The sequence below is a fragment of the Cricetulus griseus genome, chromosome 2, assembly GCF_003668045.3.
Source record: "Cricetulus griseus strain 17A/GY chromosome 2, alternate assembly CriGri-PICRH-1.0, whole genome shotgun sequence".
Classification (NCBI taxonomy): Eukaryota; Metazoa; Chordata; class Mammalia; order Rodentia; family Cricetidae; genus Cricetulus; species Cricetulus griseus.
Genome location: NC_048595.1, coordinates 438,401,364 through 438,428,589, shown reverse-complemented (window position 1 = coordinate 438,428,589; position 27,226 = coordinate 438,401,364). Strand labels below are relative to the sequence as shown.

The window sequence follows — 27,226 nt, the reverse complement described above, 5'->3', positions numbered from 1 at the left end:
TCTCAGAAACCATAGACATCAAAAGCACAGCCTCTTCTTTGAACAGGTCACAAGACCACAAGAGTCTGAGTTTGTTGACTCCATTACATTGCACATCTGTTCCCTACATCCTTAGATTGCATCAGCCCCTTATCTTCACCAGGCATAACGTGGCCATTACACTTTTGTCCCCATGTGACAGAGATGTGGGCCTCTCTACATTGTCCTCACCTAACTATTAAATGGCAGCTCACACAAAAACTTAGTATTCAGGGTTCTCCTCTTCTTTAGCTGTGACTCTAGATAATACACCCACCAATGCTGATGTAAACACTATGTGTATGCTGATGACTCCCAAAATTACATGTCTAGTTTCTACCTCTTCATGGAACTCCAAACTCATTTATGCAAATATCTTTATTTTCAGTATTTTTTGCAATAGTATTGGGAAAAAGCTAACACATAACACATAATAAACTACATATACTAAAAGTACAGTGAGTCCTGAAATATGCGTGCAATTAGCAACAATCCCACAAATACTAATAAACATACACAACTCTCCTACCCTCACCCTAAGCAACCACTAGTCTACCTTTTGTGACGATTAATTATTTTGCATTCCTAGATTTTTATAAAATGAAATCACAGGGTATTCTTTTTGCCTATTTTCTTTTACTCATCATAATTATTATGAAATATATTTATCTTATGGTACATATCAATCATTTTCTTTTTTCACTGCTGAATTGTATTCAATTGAATGGACATACCAAAATAGGTTGGCTCATTCATATACTGATACATATTTGTTTCCCCTTTGAGGTTAAAACTGAACATTTGCGAATAAAACTTAATGCAGCAATAGTTTCATTTCACTAAGGTAAACAACCAAGAATGGAATGGCTGGATCATACATTAGTAAGATGTTGAACTTTTTAAGAAACCACCAAACTCCTTTCCAAAGTGATTGTCCATTTTCCCCCCATCGACAGTGCTAGTTACATAATACCCACACCAACACATGATCAGTCTTTTTAACTTTAGCTATTGTAGTGGATCTGTAGTATCTTGTGATTTTTTCTTGTATTTCCTTAATAACTAATGTTAAATATCTTTTCCCATATTTGCCATATCTTAGCTGTTCAAATTTTAATGTATTGCATTTTGTAACTTGGTTATTATTGAATTAATTTCTTTATACTCTAAATAAAAACCCATAATCAGATAATGTTTTTTGAAATCTTTACCCTTATCTGTGGCCTATTTTCTTATTTTTAAAACAGCGGCTACTGAAGAGCAAAGTATATGATTTTGATGAAATCAAATTTATTGACTTTTTTTCTTATACATTTCAATTTCTTTTGTTATACTTAAGAAATATTGGCCAAATCTGATGTCTAAAATCTGGAAATCTAAAATTTTTGCCTCAGTTTCCTTTTAGAAAATTGATATTTTTACACAAACATTGGGATCTAATTCACTTCAAGCTACTGTTTCCTTCTATTTGCTGGTCTCTATTTTGTCCATAGTTCAGGTTGAACTTAGAGCCAACTACAAATACACTCCTTACACTTGAGCTCTTTCCTTAGCCCTTGGTGTTTTCATTTTCACTCTGTGACAGGCTGGCCTTGAACTCACAATGTAGTCCAGCCAGGCCTCCAACCTGAAATACTCCTTCCTCAGCTTCCCAAAGTACTTCTCTGCCTATTCTAATCCTGTATATACTAAGGGACAAAGTTAATTTGTTTTTATATGTCTATAAAACTGGCACAGAACATTTGTTGGAAAAAGATCCTTTTCTCACAGAATTACCTTAGTAATTCATAGAGAAACAGTCAAGAATATTTGAATCTATTTATGGGTTTATGCACCTTAATGCTAACAGCACACCTACCTTGGGTACAGGAGCTTTAACAGAGGTTTTAAAACCAGATGTTGCTGTATCCTCCAATTTTGTCCTTTGTTTGGCTCTTCTAGATGTGCTGCTCTTCTACATATTCTGAAAAACTGCCTATAAATTCTATAAAGAGACTGCTGATATTGATATTTGGGTAGAACTGGAATCTTAATGATATTGACTTTTATTTCATAAACATGGAATTTCTTACCATTTATTGAGTTCTTAACTTCTTTCACTAATGCTTTATAGTTTTAGTGAACTCTGCTTATATTTTTGGTCACATTTCTCCCTAATTATGTCATATTTTTATCCTATTATAAATAGCATTTTTAGAAATTTTTTAATTTCCTGTTTTTCAGTGCCAGTATGTAGAAGTACAAATGATTTTTTTTATATAAACCTTCTGTCCTTCAACCTTGATAATGTTTTTTTCTAGTATCATTTTCAATAGACTCATTAGCTATCTACATAGAAAAATCACATAGTAAGATAATAAAACAATTTATTTCCTAGTTCCTTTTTGTGCTGGCTTGAATCTCCAAAACAAAGGAGAAGGCAGGCTTGGTGGCAGATGCCTACATCCCAGTATTCACTATTCTAGTACTGGAAACTAGGGAAGGAGGATCCTGAGTTCAGTGCTAATCTGGGTTACACAGTGAGATTCTGTCCTGACACACTAGAAAGAAGAACAACAGGGACATTCCTACCTCCTCCTCGATTTAGGGGGCAAAGCTTTTCACCGCTAAAAATGACACTGTTCTAACGTCTTCTACATGTTCTCAGGTTCTGACATGACAACTATTCCTGGTTTGCTGCAAATTTTTATCACAAATACTTGTAGAATTTTGTCAAATGTGTTTTCTATGTCTACTGACTGATACTTCATTGAAATATGGTATCAAATTTAGTTTTAAATGATGAGCTACAGTAATTTCTTTTAAACATTAAGTCAACTTTGCATTTCTAGGACAAGCCACATACTCATGTTCCGTTCTTAGGTACATGTTCCTAGAGTCTCTTTACTAACATTTTGTTAGATGCTTGCTCACCTGTGTTTATAAGAGTTATTCATCTGTAAATCTGTTATGTGGTTTCCCACTCTGGTATTTCACAATGGTGGCCTCATAGAATGAAGGTAAAGGGGTCACTCCTTGTGTAAAACAAGGACTATTTCTTCTTTAAATGTTTAGTAGGATTTACCAGTAAGTGAGACCACCTAGGGTGCTGAAGCACTTTTCAATAATGTATCCAAAATATTATAAAAATATTAATAATATCAGACAAAACTAATGACTTCTACAGCAAAACATGCTCTTCCTAATTCCAGCTAATGACATCACACTCATTTTGCTTAAACACAAAACATGTGTCTGTGGCTCCCCTCCTGTCCTTGTCCTGTTCCTCAAATCTGCCTTCAATTCCTATCTGTTCTGCTTTCACATGCCAACTTCTCTCCACACTGGCTATCTGTAACACAAGACTTGTCCCACTAAAGTCCAATGTTCAAACAATAGCCAGGATGACTTCTGGTTTGATTTCTTCCACTTTTACATACCAACTGTAAAAGAAAAACAGAAGTTTTGTTCATGAACCTAAACTATATGACTGCAGGGATGCTACCTAGCTCATCAAACTCTTTCCTGCTCGACTAGCTCCAGCAGCATGGAATTTACAAAATCAGACCTCTAGATCTAGGCCTGTTGGCACGTCTTTAATTCTGCACTAAACACGTATTGCTGTGTGTTTCAGTATAGGCAGCAGAAACCTAGAAAGAATACCATCATTTCCATGGATTTGTTGTCCCATCTCTCACAGCATAGGGTGTAGGAAAGTAAGGAGTGATTTCAAGCTTGTTAAGACCCTCTACAAATTTTTCTTATCTGAAAGAATATTAGAAATCCACGAAAGAAATCTGACAAGGTAAATGGATGGGAGAGGGAACAAGATGCTTCAAATCCCATTCAGTAGCATGATTCAGAAACAACATTCAGTTTTATTTTGGGGCCCAAAGGGCCTGTAACCCACCACACACACACACAAACACACACACACACACACACACACACACACACACACACACACACACACACAATATGCTTATAAGTGCATCATGGAATGCATAATACCCTATGAAGAAAATAACGAGATAAGGAAATTTAAACTCACCTTCCACTGGTCTTCAGGAAGCAGTTTTACAACCACAAGGTCCCCATTTAAGGCTCTATTACGAGCAACAACTCCATCAATAAAAATGTCCCGATCACCATCCTAAGTTGGAAGGAGAAATAAAGGAACAGTCAACTTACCAAGGCATGGAGCCAAAATTTATTTCCTTAAAAGTGTTTAGACCCTAAATCTGTCTACTAAATTAACAAGAACTCTACTCCACAGCTTCAAACAAATCTAAAGAGAACTAAATCTCTTCTGATAAAAGAAATGGCAATGCAAAACTATGAACAGACTAGAAGAGTGCTTAAAAAAAATCACCAAATACTTCAAGAAATCCACTAAAGGCAGACAAAAAAAAGCACATAAGAAAAAAAAAACTAAGATTGAAGACTCTGATTACTAAAACAAGAAAGATGATGTTATCCTTTTTAGCTTTAGATTGGAAAAGGAAAGCTCCAAAGAAAGCAGAGAGAGAAGGAAGGAGCAAGAGCTTGAGGTTAATTTAACAGATACATATATAAACACTTACATGTAATTTTAAGTTAACATAAAAATAATATGATTCCATAAGGCCATTAAAATCCCAGTGCCAGGCACAGGAAACCTCCTTTCAAGTTGGTCAGGCAAGTCCAAACACTCTCAAAAGAACATATGCTATTTCTGTTTCTCTAAGTTGCCTCCCAGAAACTGAAGCTCAATCCCTATTGCTGAAGACACCATATACTTTGTTACAGGACTGGGAGGAATGGAGCTATGGATGTGGCCTGGAAGCCTCCTCCCTGAGAACTAGCTTTTGTAGTACTAGGAGGTGCTAGGGAAATTGATACTGCAACCCAACTGTAACCATGTGCCAATGAACCTCAACATTGACCAGAACTGCAAGATAACACCAAAGGTGTAAAAATGGCACTCATATCTTGGGGGTAACCAATAGCCATCTAATTAAAGCCCACTGAATAGAAAGGAGTTTATTCCTGATACTGTAAATCTAGCCAACTTCTGATAACTGGTGAGCCCATGGATCCTAGAAAAGAGCCTACTATTGCTATATTCCTAAACCAGTATATTTTCTAACTACAGTCTAAATATTTATCCTTCTATCCACACAGAAGTATAGCTCTCTCTCTCCTCTCATCATAGAAGCTTTTTTTTTTTTTTTTTACAACAGAGACCATGACAGAAATTCACAATTGATCAAAAGGCATGTCCAGCCTCAAAAGATACATCTATGGCACAAACCCCACACCTAAGGCTCAAGGAACATGGTACAAGAGGGAACAGAAAGACTGTAAAAGCCAAAGGACCAGGATGTCTGCTGCAAGATAATGTCTCTTCTATATATGATAAGGAAGCTGCACAATAAAATCTCAACAATGTGTTACATGAATAAAACCTGCACAAGGATGACACTAGTTGACATGGATGAGGGAAATCTCATAAGACCCCACCCCTAGGTGTGAACTAAAGGCAATTGATGACTTCCGGGAGAGGTAGAATCAGTCTTCCCCACCAATGAACCTCCTAATAGGTTACCCAACACCCTAGAGACACACACATGTAAGCAACACCAAATTGACTAAGCACGTTGTGTTTATATATTTGCACATACACATGAGTATATACATGCATATATATACACAATAAACATGTTTATGAATTTGATGAGTAGTGAGGAGACTTAGGAGAAGCTGCATGAGAGGGAGAGGAAATAATTTAAATACAATACTCATATATGAAATTCTTTAAAAAATGAAAAAAAATTGAGATTCTTAAAGCATCTTCAAATCTCCTCACTCCTGGCTTCAGAGCATAGTAAACTCTAGACCAGTGGGTCTCAACTTGTGGATCGAAACCTCCACAGGGGTCACGTATAAGAAAACCTACATATCAGATATTGACATTATAATTCACAACAGTAGCAAAATTATAGCTATGAAGTAATAACAAAATAATTAAAAAATTGTATGCTTGGAGGTCACCACAGCATGAGGAACTGTATTAAAGGGCTGCAGCATCAGGAAGGCTGAGAACACTGCTCTAGACCCCAAACATGAAGCACTGACACCTTAAGCATTCTCAGTCTTACAGTCAGAAATACCCCTTTGTAAGTGCTATGGTGCCCAATGACCCCCTCCCCAGGCATCTACTTCAAAATCTACTGGGTGCCACAGTTGCCTTGATAAGACAGATTGCTCTACAAAATCACATGCAGGAAATAGCCAAGGAAAAGCAAGCTTTGGGGGATCAGAGGCTGAGAGACAAATGTCTCATCAATAAACATGTACTCTACTTTATTCTTCCAAGTCATACTTATGTGTTCCTTTTCAGAGAATAAAAGAGAAGTTAAATGTTGGCTTTGCTTACATGAGCTGACAACAAAAGTATCTGGAAAGTAACTTTTTTTGTAATAGAAACAGTCTATACTGTTAAGATTTAACATTCAAATAACTGAGTACTATAAAATTCTAGCTAGTTAAAACTGTCATTCCAAAATCACCAATCCCACCTCAAGGGGAAAGAGAGAGGTAAAGAGGGAGGGGGGATGGAGGAAGGGAGAGGGAGTAGGGAGGGAGGGGGGAAGGAGTAGGGAGGGAGAGAGGACTTAGCCACTCAGCATGTTTTATAGTTCCTAGTTACAAATTTGAGGTAGTTTAAAACAGATTTTCTGTTCAATTTCCAATCTAGTGATGGCTGGCAGCTGTGGCCTACATTCTGTCAAACCTGACCCTAACCCTACCCTAGTCCCTAAGAACAGCTACCATGTTAGCCACAAAGAATTACAGCAGTTTGACCTTGAGATGAGATTCTCAGAGAAACCCAGATGACTGGTAAACAGAACATGAACAACTCAAGTATGACCCATCACCATTAATTGTTGCATTCTGCAATGTATTTAAAGCACAATGATCTTATGAACCTCTCTCCAATGAAGACAGCTGTTCAGAGGTCATCTTAACCTATTCTCATGTATCAAAACATCAGCAATGCCATGCCTCCTCAACAAGCAGTTATAATCATTCTTTGGCAGCTCAGAAATTAAAGATCAGTTATACTGATTTTCTTGTCTCAAAGAACCAAGAAAAGAGGGAATGAGTAGAATCTGAGACAACCTCTAGCTATTCTATCTCTATTCAGTCTTGGATTCACTCAGAAGACTGAATCTATAGTCTATCATTTTAAAGATACTAAACTTAGGAGCTGCCCAATACTATTAACTCGTTTTTAAGGCCACACAACTCAGCTCTTCACTTGAGTGCTAGAAGAATTGCCTTATCTATTAGAAAGAAGATCAGAAAGAATATCTAAAAGAGGAGATGAAGGAGGCAGTAAGTGAACGATAAACCCCATAAAATAAAATAAGAAAAGGAATGTGGAAAAAATCTAATTGAAAAGAAAACATTAAGGACAGACAATCTAAGAATGTCATAATGGTCACAGTATCCTCTATTGGTGGAATAGATCCTTTTGGACCAGAAATAAATTCCACAGCTGGAAGAAGTGCCTCCCATGACAAGACATACCAATTACAGAGCTTCTTAGACCAATATAATCCAGGGCAGAAACAACAACAACAAAAAGCTGCTCCATTTCTCCTCTTTATCTCAACTCAAATAGGATAAACAGATATTATGTTATCATTTATCTGAGTTTTATTAAAAGTTATTTGGTTTTATTTTCACTTTGTATTTTACTTTTACCAAGAATTCCAAGATACTAACATGTAGACATGTGACTCATTCCATACATTTGGGATCTGCCATAAGAACACAAAAATCTAGTTTCTATCAATAGAAATTATAATGACTCCAAGTCAAGTTGCCTCAACACAAAATATTCTTTTATATATCTGATGATAAAGTCTTAGCCCACTGGCCTAGTAAACATTTTAGAATAAGAATAAACCTAACTGCCAGGCATTGGTGGCACACGCCTTTAATCCCAGCACTCGGGAGACAGAGGCTGGTAGATCTCAGTGAGTTCGAGGCCAGCCTGGTCTACAGAGCAAGTTCCAGGACAGCCTCCAAAGCCACAGAGAAACCCTATCTCGAACCTCCCTCCCCCAAAAAAAAGAAGAATGAGGAGGAGGAGGAAGAAAGAAGAAGAAGAAGAAGAAGAAGAAGAAGAAGAAGAAGAAGAAGAAGAAGAAGAAGAAGAAGAAGAAACCTAACTAATTTAGTCAAATCTCCTTTTCTCTCTCTCTCTCTCTCAAAAAGCCTTAGAATTTTGAAGCTGTGACAAACAGGTGATATTTAATCAACTCTTCATCATATAAATGAGGAAAGCTTTCTAATTCCTAAGGTCAGATCAGAGACTTTTTTCATACCCTTTTCTGTCTTACATTCAAGCCCCAATATGCCACTTTCTAGTCTACTTGTGAGATTTTGCAGTTCATAAACGTTTGTTCTTGACATGGATGTAAACTACACTTAAGCAGATATTTACACTACTGATTTCTACTAATGGCCTTGTCAATTCCTTTCTATAATGCCTCTGAAAACCAAAGCTAACCAAAAGAGCCCCAAAACAAGAATGCAGTATTACTCCAATGTCTAAAATTATTTCTATTCACCTATAATTAATTGGGCTCTGATGAGCAGCTTTTGCAGCCAATCTTCACAAGAGGCAAATTTAGTAGCTTTTATCCTTCTGAGAGAATGTGACTACTCCATTAGATTCTAGATAAAAGAACAAATGAAGCATAGAAAAAAACAAAAAACAAAAACCAATACTAATGCTGAAACTTTCTAAATAGAACATGACAGGAAAACACTTTCAAATAAGAAAACAACTAAGACCCTCTGAAACATCAGTACATTCAGCTTTTGCTTCCTAGCTTTTCTTTAACAAACCAAAATAAGGCATACAGACACAACATTTGCAAAGTAAAGAATATGAATTTAGTTTGTAGAATCCTCACCATGTTCCTCAACCTACCTCATCTGATAAGGAATTCTAAGAGTCAAAGTAATGTGTCCCCTGAAATTGGCCCAAACACCTGAGAGGCACCCCTGGATTACATGAAAACCAGGGACAGTATTGCTAAGAAACATGAATATAGTGCCCAGATCTATGGGACAAGACAGCAACAGATGCACATCCAAGAGCCCTGGTGGATTGTAAAGGAACCAAAAGGAGACAAGGAATCATACTTGAGAAAGATAGGGGCAGAGCACAGGTGAACACCCTGTATCTCAGTCAGCCCAAAGCTCCAAGAAATATGAGTTCTACACATAAACATGGGTGCATAGAGGCATATTTGTCATAAAATATAGTTTTTTTTCAGATTCTTTTTATTTGAATAGAAACAAGATTATTTTACATGTCAATCCCAATTCCCTCTCCCTCCCGTCCTCCCCTACCATCCTTCCCCCCAACTAAAACCCTACCTATCACATATCCTTTCTGCTCCTCCTGGAGGGTGAGGCCTTCCATAGGGGGTCATCAGAGGCTATCGTATCCTTTGGGATAGGGCCTGGGCCCATCCCCTATGTCTTGGCTCAGGGAGTATTCCTCTATATGGAATGGGCTCCCAAAGTCTACACCTATGATAGGGATAAGTACTGAACTACTACAGGAGGTCCTGTAGATTTCTGAGGTTTCCTCAATGAAACCCATGTTCCTGGGGTCTGGATCAGTCCCATGCTGGTACCCCAGCTATCAGACTGGGGAGCAAGAGTTCCCCAGTGTTCAGGCCAGTTGTTTCTGTGGGTTTCACCAGCCTGGTCTGGACACCTTTGCTCAAATATAGTTTTAAGATTATTTTTATTTATGTATATGTGAAGGTGCACATGCATGTAGGTATCCACCAAGGCCAGGAAAAGGGGTCAGATCCCATGGAACTAGAGTTACAGGGGCTTCTAAAATACCTGGCATGGGTGCTGAAATCCAAACTTTCATTCTCTGGAAGAACAGCAAGAGCTCTTAACCACTGAGCAATCTCTTTGGCCCATGATATATATTTTTGGCTTAATGAATTGTTAGCTTGATTTACACATTTGTATTTATTCTTTTTAAGCTAAGTACAAGGCATGGTGCTATATGCACCTAAATGTAGTGTTCACAAAGCAAAAGATTCCCTGGAGCTGGAATTACAGGTGATTGTGGTGAGTAACTGAACTCAGGTCCTCTACAAAAGGAGCACAGGCTCTTAACTCCTGAGCCATCTCTTCAGTTCCTGATTCATAGCTTTTTATATATTTGAAATATGTGTCTCTTCTGTCCCTTAGTCCTAGTCTCCACATTTGTTAAGTGGTGACCTAACAGGGATTTAGCTTAGAGGAACTCAAGACTGGACACTTAGAAAAAACAAAAGCTAGTAATAAAATTTTCAAAATGCTACAGTCCTCTTTATCATTCCAGACAGTGAGGGTGAACATCTACACACAGAGTAGATGAAAGGTTTGAACTCTGTACAGTTCATAGATAGCTTATGGAATGAATCCCTTACTCCATTAAGTGAGACTCATGCTTAAAAGTTACTGTTTTTCATACTCAGGAACCCTGATTTAATCAAACTCCTCCAACTGGAATGCTACAACAACAACAAAAATCATTCTTTCTAATGTGAGAAACATTGGTTGTACAGAACCTATTGAGAGATGGCTAGTCTTGACTCTTGATATGGCACCTTCTTGTACATGATCATTGTATGAGCAAACTCTAGAATCTAGTACCCATGTAAACCACACTCTACACACACTCTGCTGCATGACAGAACTGTTCCTGAGATGAAATATCACCTCAAAGTTGTCACTATTCAAGTACAAGTCAGAATACAGATATGTTTTGTCCGAGGAAGAGACTATGGTTCAGAGAAAAGAATGTGACCTGTCAGAGATGCCTTTCCCCTAACATAATGGCAAGCCTTGAACTTGGAGTTAAATATGAGTCCTTGGTTTCTGGTGGGAAAGAGAAAAGGAAATGGATAGAACTTGAGAAGAGATAACAAGGTCACTGTAATAATAATAACAACACTAATAACAGAATCACCTATGAAAAACATGGTAATATTATTAAACTTGCCATTTAGGAAACAAAATATGTTAACAGAAACAGAAACATTTGTGTTCTATTTCTCTTCTATAAGTTCACCCCTATGATCTCTACCACTGTAAAAAAAAAAAAAAAAAAAAAAAAGTTATAGCTATCCATTACAACCTCCTGGAAAAATGAGGCCAGAAACTCAAGAATATTGCTCTCCCAGCTTTGCACAATCAAGGCTCCTTCTGCAAAGACCTGCTGCTACTTACCAGTGTGCACATACTTTAACCAGAGAGAATCTCTTAGAGTGAGTCATGAATATAAGAAATAGCCTACAAGACAAAAAGTAAAGAGCCTTGTCCAAAGGCCTATCACCTATATGAGAGTGGAGTGAAAAACTAACAAAAAGCATTACACATTATTTTTGGACAAACATTCAGATTAGCTCATGCAGTAGAACGAAAGTAGATAGCATATTTGTTTAGGAAAGATTAACTTAAATCAGTGGAAAAACCAATAAATCCTTTTAAGCTATAAACCAAGAGCATCCAATTACATGAACTGGCGAGTAGTCTGCCTGGGTCCAGCTGCTTTCTGCAGCCTCAGAACAAATACCATCCCTCTCATTTGGCATTTGAATTTAAGACTGGCAGAAGGGGTGGTGAACCAAAGACAAATTTTATTTATTTAAATTTGAAGAAAATCTTTGCCTATTCTCAATTTTGTTATACTATTCTGCTTTTTAGTTAAAGTATATGATTTCAAGTTCAGAGCACATCTAAAATATTCAATATGACATTAAGTTTATTATAAAGTTAATAAACTTACCGGAGAAGGAATGAAGGCTTCATGAAACTTCTTTGGATTAATTCTCAATACTCCCTTTAAAACAAAATAAAACAAAAATCTGTGAAAAACCTAACTAGCTGGATATTTATGTTTTTTCCTATGTTTGCTGTTCTCTGATAAAAAGTTATTAAACAATTTGATTCAGAAAACAAGTTAGATATATGAAAACTATGGATGAAATGCATGAAAATTGATTAAAGTTTGTTTAAAACACCAGGTTCAAACACCAAAAGCTCAGATTGACACCTCCTGTGATGGACAAAGGGAAGAAATGACAGCACTTGGCACAGACCAGGAAACAACCACTACTGATTTTCACATTAAACCTTGACTTTAATAATGCTACCTGGAGATTGTGTCTTACGTTAGCTTTTGCTATCTCTGTTCCATGACCTCTGCACAATGGCATGTTTCTGGGGCTATTTTCAAGTTGGTTTCTAACTGGATACTTGACCTCAAGGAACTAGACAGACATGTTTTACAATGGCCTCTTTGCAGAGCCCAATGAGTTAGTAATTCAAAATGGTTCATAACCAGCTCTTAATGCAAATGGCAATGTTAGTTCCCACACCTAGGCCACCCAGTCTGCCTTCAATTTCGTATGATTCCAGCACCAAGTCAAGTTCCACTTCTATTTATATACAAGGGTGCAGTTGGGAGCAGTCCTCAACAGCAGCTCAGTGCTGTGGATCTTTTCAGGAAGCCATAACCTCCCTAGATTCCAGCTGCACTCACAGGCCACTGGGGCACATGGAGGGAAGAAGCTATTTTTCTAACAACACGACTCAGAGGATAGATAACTTGAGAAAGTGTTTAAATAACATATCCCACTCAAATGAATGACTCAAAGGCACATAATTCACAAGATAGGTGAAGGCATAAAATTAAATGGAAAATAATTTATTTCTTTCACTGGTGCTTGAATTACAAATTTCCATGCCATGGTACACATCTTAACACACCAATTAGATATCATAAATGATCACTCAGTCCTTAACCATTTGTTAAATAGTGATTACGGTCAAAACCCAAAACAGACCACATAGGGTGCTGAATAATAACTAAGCATGGTCCTTGAGAAAGAAAATGTGTGGAAGGGTGTGAAGTTAAACTACAGCACACTTTCAGCCAGGACACCATGAAAGGCTCCAGGGATCGTATACAGTCCTCACGGAAGAGCAAAAGGGAAAGGAAGGAGGGCCAGAAAGGAAGAAAGTAGAGGTGTGCTGTTAGCAAGAGCAGGCAAGTGGTCCAACACTCACTCTTCCCCATCCTGCCAGAATTCAGCTTAAAGTTACAGAATGAGGGGCCAGGAGATATGGCTGACAAGCTGCCCCAGGCTTTCTGGTTAAGAGTGCTGAAGCAAATTCACTTCTAAAGTTAGTGTTTCTTCCTGAAGGAAAAGGAAAAATACTTACAATTCTTTCTAAACAGTCATACACTCAACAAATATTTCCTGACAACTAGCTTGACAGGCACTATGTATGATTATGGGACTACAATAGAGAATAATAGACAGTCTTATGGGGAAATGTTTCAGTGAACTGAAACAGTATTTTTAAGTATTTCATTTTCTGATTCCAGACACCCTTTTCTAACTTTTTTTTTAATTCCTATTCTTCTCCTATCATCTCCCTTTCAGTTAAGCAAAGGGGTAGCCTCTTATTTTGAGTGCGTCTTTAATTGCAGAACACTGAAAGAAGCCAAGGCTGGGTTCAGGGGAAAGACACACATTGTTCAGGTCTGCATTTAGGCTCTACTTAAAAGAAAATATATTAAAAGCACCACAAAGCTCTTGATTCCTGATTCTCTATCCCAAACCTCCCAATAGATGAAAGCATAAAGAAGAGGGTAGAAGCCTTGCTTCAGATCAACATTTGGAACAGACCCCAGAGAACACATAGAAACAGGTAACTCCAACTGGGTCCTCAGCAGACCAGAGTTGTTCCTACAGCCTGAAAGAAGGTTAAGTAAGCATCAAGCCTGTCAAGAAACAGTCTGCCACACAGCACAGTCACCCGGCAGAGGATGTCTCACCCAGAGGAGGCCAAGGCTTGCATTTCTGTCTTTCCACAACTCACCTAATTCCCCATCTTTCCTCTTCTTCAAACTTCTCCAAGTCTGGAGCTTGACCAGTGAGAAGGATTATGTACTTCCCATCCTGTTCTGAATGCTCCTGCAACTTCTTACCTGATCAGAACCTGGCTCTGCCCTAATGTCACAGGTTCCTTTGGGTGCTGTCAAAGAGAGCATCTCAAGGATGGTGAAGACTGTTTCCCCACAATGAATTTAAAATTAGTTTGTTCCTATATCCTTTCTCAAAAACCATTTTGAAGTTCATGCCATAGACTTGGTACAGCTACCTTCTAACTTCCCGATCATAGCACTAATTCACTAATCTTTTGACTGGAGGGTCACTGCCTTCCCTTCTATCCCAATCCCTATAAACATTTAGGAACTTTGAATCTACATCAATGACTGAATCACTCAAGCTACCTTTATCTCCACTCGTCCCAGCACCTGTTTCCTAAACGGGTTTAGGAAACCCGTTTAGTAGGACTAAACCCTACTGTCACATTACTTCAAACAAAAGAAGTCCAGCATCACTCTTTCTAATTGGAGTCTTCTGTACTTCCATCTTACCATGAAATTTCAAATAGTAGGTCAGTTTTACTAAGACCTCCATGCCACAGCCCATAAATCCATCTCCATTGAATTTACCAACCACTACCCTTCTACTATGGTTACTCACCTCCTTGGCCAACTAGTAGTCTTTGCCTGCCATTATCCCTTAGCTTCACAAACCTTGGGCCTTGGGTTCCCATTTCCTCTTACACACAATCAATAAGGCCTACCTCTCAAGTGACCACAGCTATTTGTCTTCTCCTTGCCTATACCCAAGGACCAGAATGGCAATGCAGAAAAATAACACACAAATGGTCTAAGTAGTCTAATTTGGCAATCACAAATACATTTTAGATGGCTTACAGTATGTCTGAAACACTTAAAACTTGGGAATTTCACACATACAAATATGTTTCCAGATTTCCTTGAAAAATAATCCTAAGACATAAAATTGCAGATAGCTATCTACAGAGGACAGCAATACCTAAGTTGAATTACAGATGTTCCTCTGACAGTAATTAAAAACAATCTCAAATACTACTTACATGGGTACACTATGGGCCATGCACTTATAAGAGCTAATGAATTAATTTAAAATAAGTTAGCTAACTTAAATTAGCTATGAACTAATTTAACTCCCACAAGTATGACACAGATACTCTTTTCTTCATGTGTTACAGCTGAGGTAGCCGAGGCACTGAGGAAGTAAATCTGAGAGTCTGGTTCCAGAATCCAGGCTCCTAACTGCCTCTTGGCTCCACTCATCTCTGCAGCCTTGTCACACATTTACTTATACATCCCCAAAACCAGCACATTTCTAAGTCTGTCTTCCTTAGCTTGACTAACAGCAAGATCAGGCCATCATCTGACCCACTCAGGTGCTTAGGAATCATCCCGGATCTCACATCTAAGCATCAGCATGGAGGGTCAATCATCCCGGATCTCACATCTAAGCATCAGCATGGAGGGTCAATCATCCCGGATCTCACATCTAAGCATCAGCATGGAGAGTCAACTCTAGCGCCACAGCCTCCCCCACTTCTCTCCTCACGGCCACACCCTGTTCTCTCTTGTCATGTCTCCATATTTTCTTATCTAGTGAACTTCAATGGCTTTCTAAGTGAACTTCCAGCTTCCATTCAAGTCCACTTATCTCACAACAGCCAGAGACATTTTTAAGACATGAAAACGACTGTGTTCTCCTACTTAATACCCTTTGGTGACTCCCCATTGTTCTTGAATGAAATTCAAGTTCCTAACACAGTCACAGACCCTAAATGACTTGGCTGCCGCCTAACTGTCCATTGCTCCCTTATGTCTCAAAAGGCAGCTTCTTTCTTGGTCCTCAAAAACATCAAGTCTTCTGCTTGCCATTCTTCCACTCACTGATCTCTCTACCTATAATCTTTTCTGAAGGCTGAAAATGGCTGGCTCATTCTTGCTCTTCAGGTCTCACTTACAGGATAATCTCATGGAGGCCTCCCCTAACCACACTATGTGCAGTGGCTCCTTCTAGCTATTATCTCTCATCGTTCTCTCTGAGCAATGATCCATCCTATAATTTCTGTCATTAATACAGTTATTTTTGCCTACCTCCTCAATGACTTTTCTAGTGCTCATTCCGGAATGCTTGACATTCCCTAACCTTTCAAGAAATGGTTCTTAAGTTTAGGAATCATCTAATTTCTGTAGAGGACAAATCCCTTTGTCCCTGGTATCATAATTCTGAATGCCACCTCTCTTCTTAGATATTCCTTCCAACATAATGTCACCTCTACTGTTCTCTTCTTTAATACACACCCAAGCAGACCTCAATCTTTCCCCCCTTGATATGTGTGGGTGTTGTGACTGTATTTCTGGGCACCATGTACATACAGTGGCTTCAGAAGCCAAAAGAGGGCAGATCCTCTGAGTCTGGAGTTACACTGTTGTGAACTACTATATGGGTACTGGGATTGAACCTGGGTCCTCTGGAAGAGCATCCAGTGCTCCTAACCACTAAATCAACTCTCTAGCCCCCTGACATCAATCTTAACAAAGAGTGAAATTCTACAAACGGGACCATCATGATGTCTGTCTTCGTAGAATAGGGTTTTTCAGTGGTCCAACACAACATCTCACTAATATTCTATTCCAGAAAGAATCCTCCAGTAGCTCTTGGGGCTCATTCTGGACTTCCACTAATCAACACATCATCTGGATTCTAAAAGACACAATTCTACCATCTCCCTGCCCGTGTCACCTTGGTTAACCCTTTAAACTGGACCTCCTTCCAGGCATGTGCACCATCTCTCACAGCACCTCCCATAACAACCAACCTATAGTCCACCTATGCACACTTCTGAGAATTTGTTTATTAAGAAAGCTACATGTACAGAATCATGTTTTATTGCTATTCATTTCCAAGTACAGAAAAGAGGTTTCTTTGGTCACTGTGATCTCATCTTTCCTACAACAATGATATCTCAAATTTTTGTCATGACATTAACTAATACTATATTAGTCTACTAATTTTTAAGATCCCTACTATCAGTAAAAGACTTTTCTCTTGATGGAGAAAAAGGAGGTCCTGATGTACATCTGAATACAAAAACTGACAGATGTTTCTAAGTATATATGATATGCTTAATTCTCTCCAATGGCATTAAAATATCGCTTCTTGTCTAGCTTTTTACCTTACCCAGACAACTACACACAGAAAGTTTATATCCAAAAGCAGATGTACTCTGTTTCTCTGCCTATGAAATCTTATTTACAATGTTGTATATTTCTCATGGTGACCTCATATCTGGAACCCATTCCTTACCCCATCTGCAGAGAACAAATGTTCTCATATGTGGGGGGTGAAAGGAGAGAGGGCCTCTGGCTGTGGAAGCTTATGATGTCATAGGCCAGGAGGAATCACTTACAAACTCCTGGGAATATGAGCTGTTATATTGATCAGATCTTTTTGTTTTGTGATAATGCCAGCAAAAAGTCACTTCAAATGCAAAAATTAAAAGGAAGCAAAAACTAATACTATTACAGAACACTGTTCTACCACTATCTCTTAAAGGTATGCATCTATAATCAAAATCCTAAGCTATTTTTCTCTCAAGTTCTAACCAGTTCCCTTTATTCTTTTTCAAAAGGTAGTATCTTGACCTTTATTCAGCCAATATATATATATATATATATATATATATATATATATATGTGTGTGTGTGTGTGTGTGTTTTTTGTTTTTTGTTTTTTGTTTTATTCAGCCAATATATATATATAATATATATATATATATATTATACACACACACACATATATATATTCAGTGTAAGTTTATTAAGCTTCAGCCAAGTCCTCTGCACTGGGCTGGGCTAACTGGTAGAATATGTATGACCATACCACTAAGGAAATGAACAGTCTATTTGGGGAAACATAAAATCCAAACAAAGGTAATAGTTTTAACATGTAGACAACAAAACTGACTTCATGAAGGTACTAACCCAACTCAGCTTAGAGAAATGAGGGGACATTTAAGTACAGACTGACCATAGACTGACATGGCAAGCATGACTGCCACATTTTAGTGGGATGACACAACTCAAGCACCGGGACACCAAGGACAAGGTCTAGGTGGAGCCCTACACTCAGTTTCATTTGGTTTGTTTGGTTGTTATTGCTGCTGCTGCTGCTGCTGCTGCTGCTGCTGCTGCTGCTGCTGCTGCTAGTAGTGGTTTAGATTTTATTTTGTGAGATAGGGTCTCACTATGGAATTTGCTATATAGATCAGGTTAACCTGTAATTCACAAAAATCTGCCTGCTTCTGTTTGCCAATGTTGGGACTATCAGCAGAAGCTACCACACCAAGCAAGCACAGGTTTTAGAGGAAAAATCTGGAAGTTCAAGATAATCAGAACATAGCACATTCCTGGAAAGGGGTGACAGAAGACAGCAATGAGAAAGACACACCAAGACATACAGGAGAACCAAGTCACCTGTAGGTGAAGTGAAGTATATGGATGCTAAATCATGATAAGAAAGCAAATATATTAATGAAGGAACAAGTAAGTATCCAATGTGTTTTTGTTTTTTGTTTTTTGTTTTTTGTTGTTGTTGGGTTTTTTTTGTTTGTTTGTTTGTTTGTTTGTTTGTTTCTCGAGACAGGGTTTCTCTGGGGCTTTGGAGGCTGTCCTGGAACTAGCTCTTGTAGACCAGGCTGGTCTCGAACTCACAGAGATCCACCTGCCTCTGCCTCCTGAGTGCTGGAATTAAAGGTGTGCACCATCCGGGTAAGGTTTCCACTCTCTTAAGAGAGACTTTTCAAAAACATCCAGAGGGGGGAAAAAAGCCAATGGCATTCCTAAATCAAAAAGACCAATTGATTTGTGAAAAACTAGTTTATGACAATTACATGTGCTGTGCACCACAGGTAATTATGGAAAGTTGATAAATCCAGAGAAGCTGATATCTATTGTTTGGATGAATCTTCAGCCCAAAACACAATTGGATGTGAGTTTTCAGAATGAGAGAAGATGGGATTCAGTCAACTCTGTGTGCATGTGTATGTGCATGTGTATACGTGGGCATAGAGGACAGCAGTCAACATCAAGTGCCTTCCTCAATAACTCTCCACCTGGTGTTTCAAGACAGAGTCTTTCAATAAACCTGGAGCTGGGAGGGTAGTTAGCAAGTCCCAGGAATTCTCCTGTCTCTACCTCCTTAGTACTCTGATTATAGGTGCACACTACTCCTCCCAGCTTTTATATGAGTGCTAGAGCTCAAACTCATGTCCTCATGCTTGTATGGTAAGCAGTGACAGCAATCTCCCAAGCTTCACTCAATAATTTTAAGTGAGTCAAGTACCACATGGCAGTGTTTCTATCTAAGAATTATGAAACGGCTTAATTCAAAGAAGGCATGGTCCTGCTTCCTTCTCCAGCCTTGCTACCTACTAGCTGCCTTGGATGTTACACCCAAGGAAACCTAAGCTGCCTTATCCCATACTGATGGGATAAGTTCACTAGTTCCCCTGTAGTACTCTCCTAACAGGAAGTGCTCCTGGCTCAAAGATGGATGTTCAATGAACATCTGCTCAGCCACACCAATGAACAGCCTGTGAACAGATTATGCAAACTACAAAGCATTCAACAAATATTGTTTACTGTTTCCTCTACAACTTTACCCATTTTCTCAGTTCTTCAGTATCATGTGGTTCAGGCACACTGAACAATTCAATGTTTGGTACAGTCCAACCCCACTTCCCACTTCTGTCTTAGCAGCTCACACTTGTTATTTCATTTGGAAAGCTCATTTTCTTACACTTATTTGCTCAACTGCACCAATCCCCAGCCTGGTTCACACAGATCTCTCCGAATATAAAATTCCTAGGCAACACTGACATGAGCTACAGAGGGTCGCTCTTCTCACATCTCAAAGGTTTGCCTCTGACAGTTTAGTGGTACTTACCACCTCGACCCATGCCATAGGTCTAAGAAGCAAAAGCCCTGCACCATTTCAAAGCACACAGCACAGAACAGGGAAAGGTTTAATAAACAAGACTGCTGCCATTCCATATATTCAAAGGATAAATAGCCTATAGGTTTTAAGCACCTGGATAAGTGTTCCCCTCTTCAAGCCTTCTGAAACATCCTCCTTGGACATGTAGGTTTCAAATATGCTCTTTTTCTTCCCTCGAGTGGACTTGTTCTTTGACTTTTTGTCACCTGGCGAAGCACCAGCACCATGAGGGCCAACCACAGAGGACACACCTAGAAACATGAGGCAACAATCAAACCTTTCCTCAGTTAAACATCTCTATATCTCTTTTAACTGGAGGTACTATGCCTTCACCATTTTTGTTGTTGCTCTTGCTATCTATAAAGGCCAGCAAGAGAATGAACCTTTGCAGTGATGATTTCAAACAGTCACAAAAAGGAAAGAATGGGTAAGATAGCAAAAAATAAAACAGACCTTATTAAATAAATAAGACCTTAGTTCTAGGTGAGCACTGCTTTACCCATGAAGCAAAATCTGAATAATGGATCTGATATGCGTTGCTATTTGTAGATACAAACCCTTTAAAATAGTAATTGTTAAAAGACTGTCCCATTTCTGGAGGAAATAAAATGACTGTACAACTATCAACTAAAACAATGAGAGCATATCTAATTCTAGGATAAATAACATCAGAGAATACTCAGCAGTTCATTACAAGAATTAGTCAATTCCCTCAGCCTCCACACCCAGTCCATTTCTGTTTCAAGTATCCATTTGCTAAAGCAAGCTCCATTTTCCTTTCCATACCTCTGGGAGTCCCCGGGGGCCGAAAGTTCAGCTTGTAGTCAGGATGGTTCATTACTGGTTCCAAGGTAGCCTCTCCTCTCCAGATCCAGGAACCCACTACTATTCAGCTAAGAGTTCTTCCTGCCTTGAGCAGCTCAGTTGTCACGAGCTGAAATCAAAAACAAACTGGTGACTAGAGAGCAGTTACCTGTGATTTCCTTTGTTCCCCTGGAACTTTAGTACTGAGGCACACTTGGATGGCAAAGGCAATGTGGTGTTCTCCTGGGGCCTGGTGTCACATTCGCCTGGGTAGTTAACCACCGTGCTGCATTTCTATCCAAGGTCTTCACCCTCACAGGTGCACTCCATCACTCCTTCAGAGCACTTCAACTAAAAAGTTTCCATTAATGGGGCAATGAAGTAAAAAATAAGAAAGCAGGAAACTGTATATAGCTTGTGAAATGCACAAAAAAAAAAGAAAAACAGGAAATGGGGTTTTAAAATTTGATTTAAAAAAAACAAATCTGTAATCTAAAGGCTGTGATGGAATGAGTATTGGATGAAAGCTTAAGAATGTATGACCCTACCGCTGGGCCCTGGCTACCACCTAGATAATTAACACACCACCACAACTTCCATTTTCTCATCTCTACTGACCGGCACCAGTCCTAGAGTTAAATCTATACTTGCAAGCTACCAAATCCTGCTAGGCAACCACTTCTCCACAAAGATGTTATTTTGAACCCTATATTCTAGTCCTCAAATTTCCCTCATACCACCCTTACCAGATGATCGAAGTTTTCTTTAAACGAAAACTGTAATTTAACTCAGAGAAGCAACAAAATAAAGATAACAGGCCACTTAGGGCTACATGAAGTGATTGAAAGATAAACTTAATACAAATACAAGGAAGAAACAAAAAAGATATCCTCATAGAAACAAAAGGGGATATGAAAGGAACAGAGAGGAATCTAGGCTGTCTGAGGGTTAATGCAGAGATGCACTTATTCTCCCATTAACTTAACAAATACATGCAATGCACAATAGCAAAATGAAAGATAAAAGGTCATTACGGTTAAAAAGGCATATGGGCATAGCAATATACATTGGGAAATGATAGCACCATGATTTTCAAAGGATAGATAACTGGGATAGATATGGGAAGGAAAGAGTGTCCAGATCAGGAAATCTAAGAGAATCTTGGGCAAGTTTTTCAGAAAAAACTAAGACATTAAGATGTCAGGAAAGCATACTTCTGGCAAAAAGACACAAAAATCAGGATATAAACAGAAAAACACAGGCAGATTCTTGCAACATTAATTCCATTTGGCTAGAATCCTGCCTATATAGAGGAAGGCAGTGGCAAGGAAATTAAAACAAGTTGGAAGGTCTAGAAAACAAGCCGAGTTATTCAAAGGCACTAGGGAGTTTCTGAAGCTTGAATGAGCAGAAGAAAACAGCAGACCAAAGTTGTTTTAGGAAAAGCCATCTTGGCACAGAAGGCTAAACTGAGTGGAATAGAGACAAGCACCTGCACCTCGAGGAGAATCAGACGAGGCAGGACAACAGGAAGGGCTAGAACTGGAGTGACACAAGAGGCCTCTGACATGGTCCTCCATAGCTCTGGTGACTCACCTGGCAACCAAGAGGACCTGAAGCACAACCAGTATGGAAACTGAGGAGGTTCCTAGAGTTGAGGCTGGGAGATAGGGCTGGCCTAGTGTTAGAAAAGATGATGACTTCTATTTGGAGTACTACATGTCCATGTGGAATAATCCAACAAATACTAGAAAACATATTTTCTTTAGGGAAACATTACCTAGCTATCATATAAAGACAGCAACCCAACAAGCTCTAATATGGATAACACTGTAGCAGAGAAGGGAGTTAAATGATGGATAATCAAGTAACCTTAACTTCCGATGAAGCAGAGATACAGACCCTGTGGCCCTGGACAGGGATTGAACACTCCTGACAAATCAGTTAGGGCAGCGTTACAAATGCAAAGAGGAAGATGTAGAAAATATAACAATACCAACAACAAAAACATAAAAATAAAGACAGAAAAGAGCTAACAGAATCAGTTAATAAAAAAACAAGGAAAAGTTTCCGAAGAAAAACTCAAGATCAGAATTTGTTCCCAATAGTAAGTTAGAGCACAACAGCAACCTCAAGTCAGGTAAGAGGCTGGTGCAAATGGATGGAACTAGAAGAAACCATCCTGAGTGAGGTAACCCAGTCACAAAAAGACAACATGGTATGTGCTCACTCATATATGGATATTAGACATAGAGCAAAGGATTACCAGCCTACAATCCACATTACCAGAGAAGCTAGGAAACAAGAGAGACATACATGGTCCCCCGAGAAGGGGAAAGGGACAAGATCTCCTGAGCTAATTGGGAGCATAGGGGGAGGGGAGAGGGAGTTAGGAGAAAGGTAAGTGGAGGAAAGGAGGGGAGAGGAGGGCATGAGGGAGCAGGAAGATTGAGTCAGGGGAAGAATAGAGGAGAGCAAGATAGGAGATACCATAATAGAGGGAGCCATTAGAGGTTTAAAGAGAAATATGGCTCTAGGGAAATGTCCAGAGATCTGTAAGAATGACCCCAACTAAGAATCTAAGCAATAGTGGAGAGGCTACCTTAAATGCCCTTCCCCGATAATAAAATTGATGACTACCAAAAATGCCATCCTAGAGCCTTCATCCAGTAGCTGATGGAAGCAGAGGCAGACACCCACAGCTAAACACTGAACTGAACTCCTGGAACCCAGTCGCAGAGAGGGAGGAGTGATGATCAAAGGGGTCAAGACCGGGCTGATGAAACCCACAGAAATAGCTGACCTGAACAAGGAGGAGCTCATGGACCCCAGACTAATGGCTGGGAGGCCAGACTGGGACTGACCCAGACCCCCTGGACATGGGTGTCAGTGAGGAGGCCTCGGCAATCTATGGGGCCTCTGGTAATGGATCAGTATTTATCCCTGGTGTACAAATGGACTTTGGGAGCCCAGTCCACATGGAGGGATGCTCTCAGCCTAGACACATAGGGGAGAGCCTAGGCCCTGCCCAGGATGATATGACAGACTTTGGGGATCCCCATGGAAGGACTCGCCCTCCCTGGGGAGTGGAGGGGGGAAGGGGTGAGGAGTTGGTGGGGGGCGGGGGAGGAGTGGAGGGAGAGAGAGCTGAGATTGACATGTGATACAGGCTTGTTTCTAATTTAAAAAAAATAAATTTAAAAAATAAAAAGAAGCTAAAGAGAGCATAGGTGTGATGGTACATTACTACAGTCCAAGGACTCAGGAGGCTAGAAGCCAACTTTGTACAGTGATGCATGCCTACATTCAACAGTACTAGGGAGGCTGAGGCAGAAAAATTGTTGAGGTTGAGTGCAGCTGAGTTTACACAAGTGAGTAGAAGGAAGGGAATGGACAGATTAGGAGGGGAAGAAATAAAAAGAAGGAAAATGAGAGAGAGAGAGAAAGAATATTAACTTTTACTGCTGGTCTAGAAGTCTGTGCATGCACAAAACTATAAACTCGACCACAAACATGAAGGAGAGTGGGAAACTACCACAAGGAGTTACTCTTCACTTCAGGAATATGAGGTCTTACATTTGCAGAAAGAAAAACCCAGTAGAGACGGGTAAACCACCTAAATTGTACTCCCCAAGCCTCAGACGGACCACCTACAAAGAGTGGCAGCCTCCTTTCAAAGAATCAAAACATAACTAGTTACCTGATAATCACTAAGATACGCTGACCAATCATTGGCTGGCCACTCCCACAGATTGTAGGCTGAAGGTTTTATGGCTGGGCTGGTGTCCCAGTCCCACTGCTGGAAGCCTTGCTGGTTATAGAAGATGGCCAGTTCAGGCCCCATAACCCCCATTACCAATAGTCTTCCCTAGGGCAACTCACCCAGTCTGATCCCTCCTAGTCCCAACCCCACCCACCCACCCCCAGTCCACCCACAAATCTATTCTACTTCCCCTTCCCAGGGAGATCCATGTGTCCCTTCTGACAGGCCTATGCCACAAGAGAAAACCCACACATGACACTGCCTGGATGGCCAGGAACCAGAGGCTGGACATCCCAGAGACCCAGGATAGAACCAAACACCACTGGGGGAAAGGGGAATCAATGAAATGATTACTAATGATATTCTGCTATACTCCAACATCTGTGCCTAGCCCAGCTGTCATCAGAGAGGTGTCATCTAGCAACTGATGGGAGCAGATGCAGCAAAGACCCACAGTCAAATACCAGGCAGAGCCAGGGGAAGCCTACAGAAGATGGGGAGGAAGGATTGCAGGAGCCATAATGGTCAAGGATGCCATGAGAATACAACCCACAGAGCCAACTAAGCAGGGCTCATAGAGGTTCCCAGGGACTAAAGCGACAATCAAACCTGTATGGGTCTGAGCCAGGTCCTCTGCATATATGTTATGGTTGTGTAGCCAGGTGTCTTTGTGGGACTCCTAACAGTCTGAGTTGGGGGCGTCTCTGACTCTTTTGCCTGCTCTTGGGACCCTTTTCCTTCTTCTGGACTGCCTCGTCCAGCCTCGCTATGACTGTTTGTGCCAGAGTCTTAGTATAACTTGTTACACTATGTTTGGTTGATATTTCTGGAGGGCCTGCTCTTTTTTTGAAGGGAAATGAAGAAGGAGTAGATATGGGAGACAGGGGAGGTGGGGGGGGCCTGTGAGGAGTGGAGGGAGGGGAAACTGCAGTCAGTCGGGATGTTATGAAGAATAAAAAAGAAAAAAGGGGGAGAAAAAAAAAAGATATGTGATATGCTGACCAAAGTAATAACTACAAAATCAGCAAAATCGGGCTGTGTGTGTATGTGTGTGTGTGTGTGTGTGTGTGAGAGAGAGAGAGAGAGAGAGAGAGAGAGAGAGAGAGAGAGAGAGAGAGGAACAGACATCTGCAGACAAACACTTCAGGAGAAAGACTCTGTGGAATTAACTCAGCCAACTGGAAAAAAATAGAATGAATGAAATGAAAAGGAAGGAGAAAGGGAAGCGAGATGAGCAGCCACCTCCAACTTCGAGAGGGAGAAAAGTGAGACAGAGAAACAGAATATGCTGTCAACAAAAGTCACAAGACAAAGAATTGGGAAAGTAGCCAGAGAGGAACACAGACTTTAGGTCTTAGCAGACATGGAGGGCTCTAGGTTTATAATTTACCCAAACAGAGCATCAAAGTAACTATTAGAAATCTGCCAAAAGAAACCATAATTTGAGTATAGTGGCAATGGTAAAGTATCGACAAAGAGAGATAAACCATGTTTAAACGAATTGGATGGAACTTCCAAGTTGGAAAATACAATAAGTGAAATGAAGAACTAGAGAAGCTCAACAGCAGACTTAAGCTTACAGAGGACAGTTAATAAATCTAAAGATGTGCCAGCCAGGACTATCTAACCTGAAGAAGAAAATGGAAGAAAGATAATTTCATCCCAAAATTCAGGCCTGTAGTAGAACTTCACTCCACTAACTTACTTTAAACCTCGCCTCCCTTAATCCCCTTTGGACCCACAACTGAACAAGCTACAGGATCATCCATGTGTGGTCCACCCTTTGGTCTCGGGAAGAAATACAAACTTCTCAAATCTAGACAAACACAAAATCTTTTCCCCAAGTCCCTAAGCCATTATAAAAGCCAAACCAGAGTCCTTTAGCTTCACTCAATCCAGCACACACCTGCTTGCGCTAACTCTGCTGTCTCTAGGAAAAGATAGTAACAAAGTTTCTCTTGGACTAGAGTGTTTTCAGCATAAATATTCCACCTGCTACTTAGAAGAGGGTCCATTCTGTCTCCACAGGGTGACCATAGAAGAGGAATAAAACAGAAGCATCCACACAAACTTTACAGAAATTAAAAAGATTATGAGGGAATATGACAAATAATTAGCCAATTAGAAAACATACATGAAGTAGAAAACTACTAGAAATATACAGATTACTGAAACTGACTCAAAAAATGGTAAATCTGGGTATATAACAAGAAACTACATTGATAATTTAAAATTTTCCAATAAAGAAAAGCAAAGAACAAAATGGCTTCTATCAATTGCTGAAAGAAAAAACCATACCAATCTTTTAAACTTCTAGAAAACATAATTCTGTGCAATCAGTACCAAAGCCAAACATACACACACACACACAGAGAGGGGGGAGAGGGAGGGAGAGAGAACATATGGATATATATCCTTGCAACAGGTAAAACAGCTTGGGTTTTAAAACTTTGCTCTTAGGTCAGTATCGTTCATTTCTTTTTCTGTAGGAATCTGGCAATTTATGTATGAGGACAGAATGTTATCCAAGATGCTCTCATGCTGTCTGGTTTTCTGCTGTGCTGAGTGAGGACTGTAGTCCAGGTTTTGTGCATGTCACACAAATACCACTGAGCTACATTCCCAGCTGCTTTGTTTGAAAATATCCTTAAGAACCC

General features: G+C 39.7%; 1 protein-coding gene across 4 annotated transcripts in view; it reads right to left on the bottom strand.

Annotated features, from left to right (window-relative positions):
- The window catches only part of Dis3l2 (DIS3 like 3'-5' exoribonuclease 2), a 306,233-nt gene that overhangs the window by 256,556 nt on the left and 22,451 nt on the right, over window positions 1–27,226 (bottom strand). For all 4 annotated transcript variants that reach the window (XM_035441100.1, XM_027397459.2, XM_035441098.1 and 1 more), the window contains exons 2-5: window positions 20,789–20,936; window positions 20,096–20,253; window positions 11,861–11,914; window positions 4,049–4,150 (exon numbers count right to left, since the gene is read on the bottom strand). In XM_035441100.1, coding sequence (XP_035296991.1) covers window positions 4,049–4,150; window positions 11,861–11,914; window positions 20,096–20,253; window positions 20,789–20,840 — 366 coding nt within the window. In that variant the 5' untranslated portion in view covers window positions 20,841–20,936. The remainder of the gene's footprint in view (window positions 1–4,048; window positions 4,151–11,860; window positions 11,915–20,095; window positions 20,254–20,788; window positions 20,937–27,226) is intronic.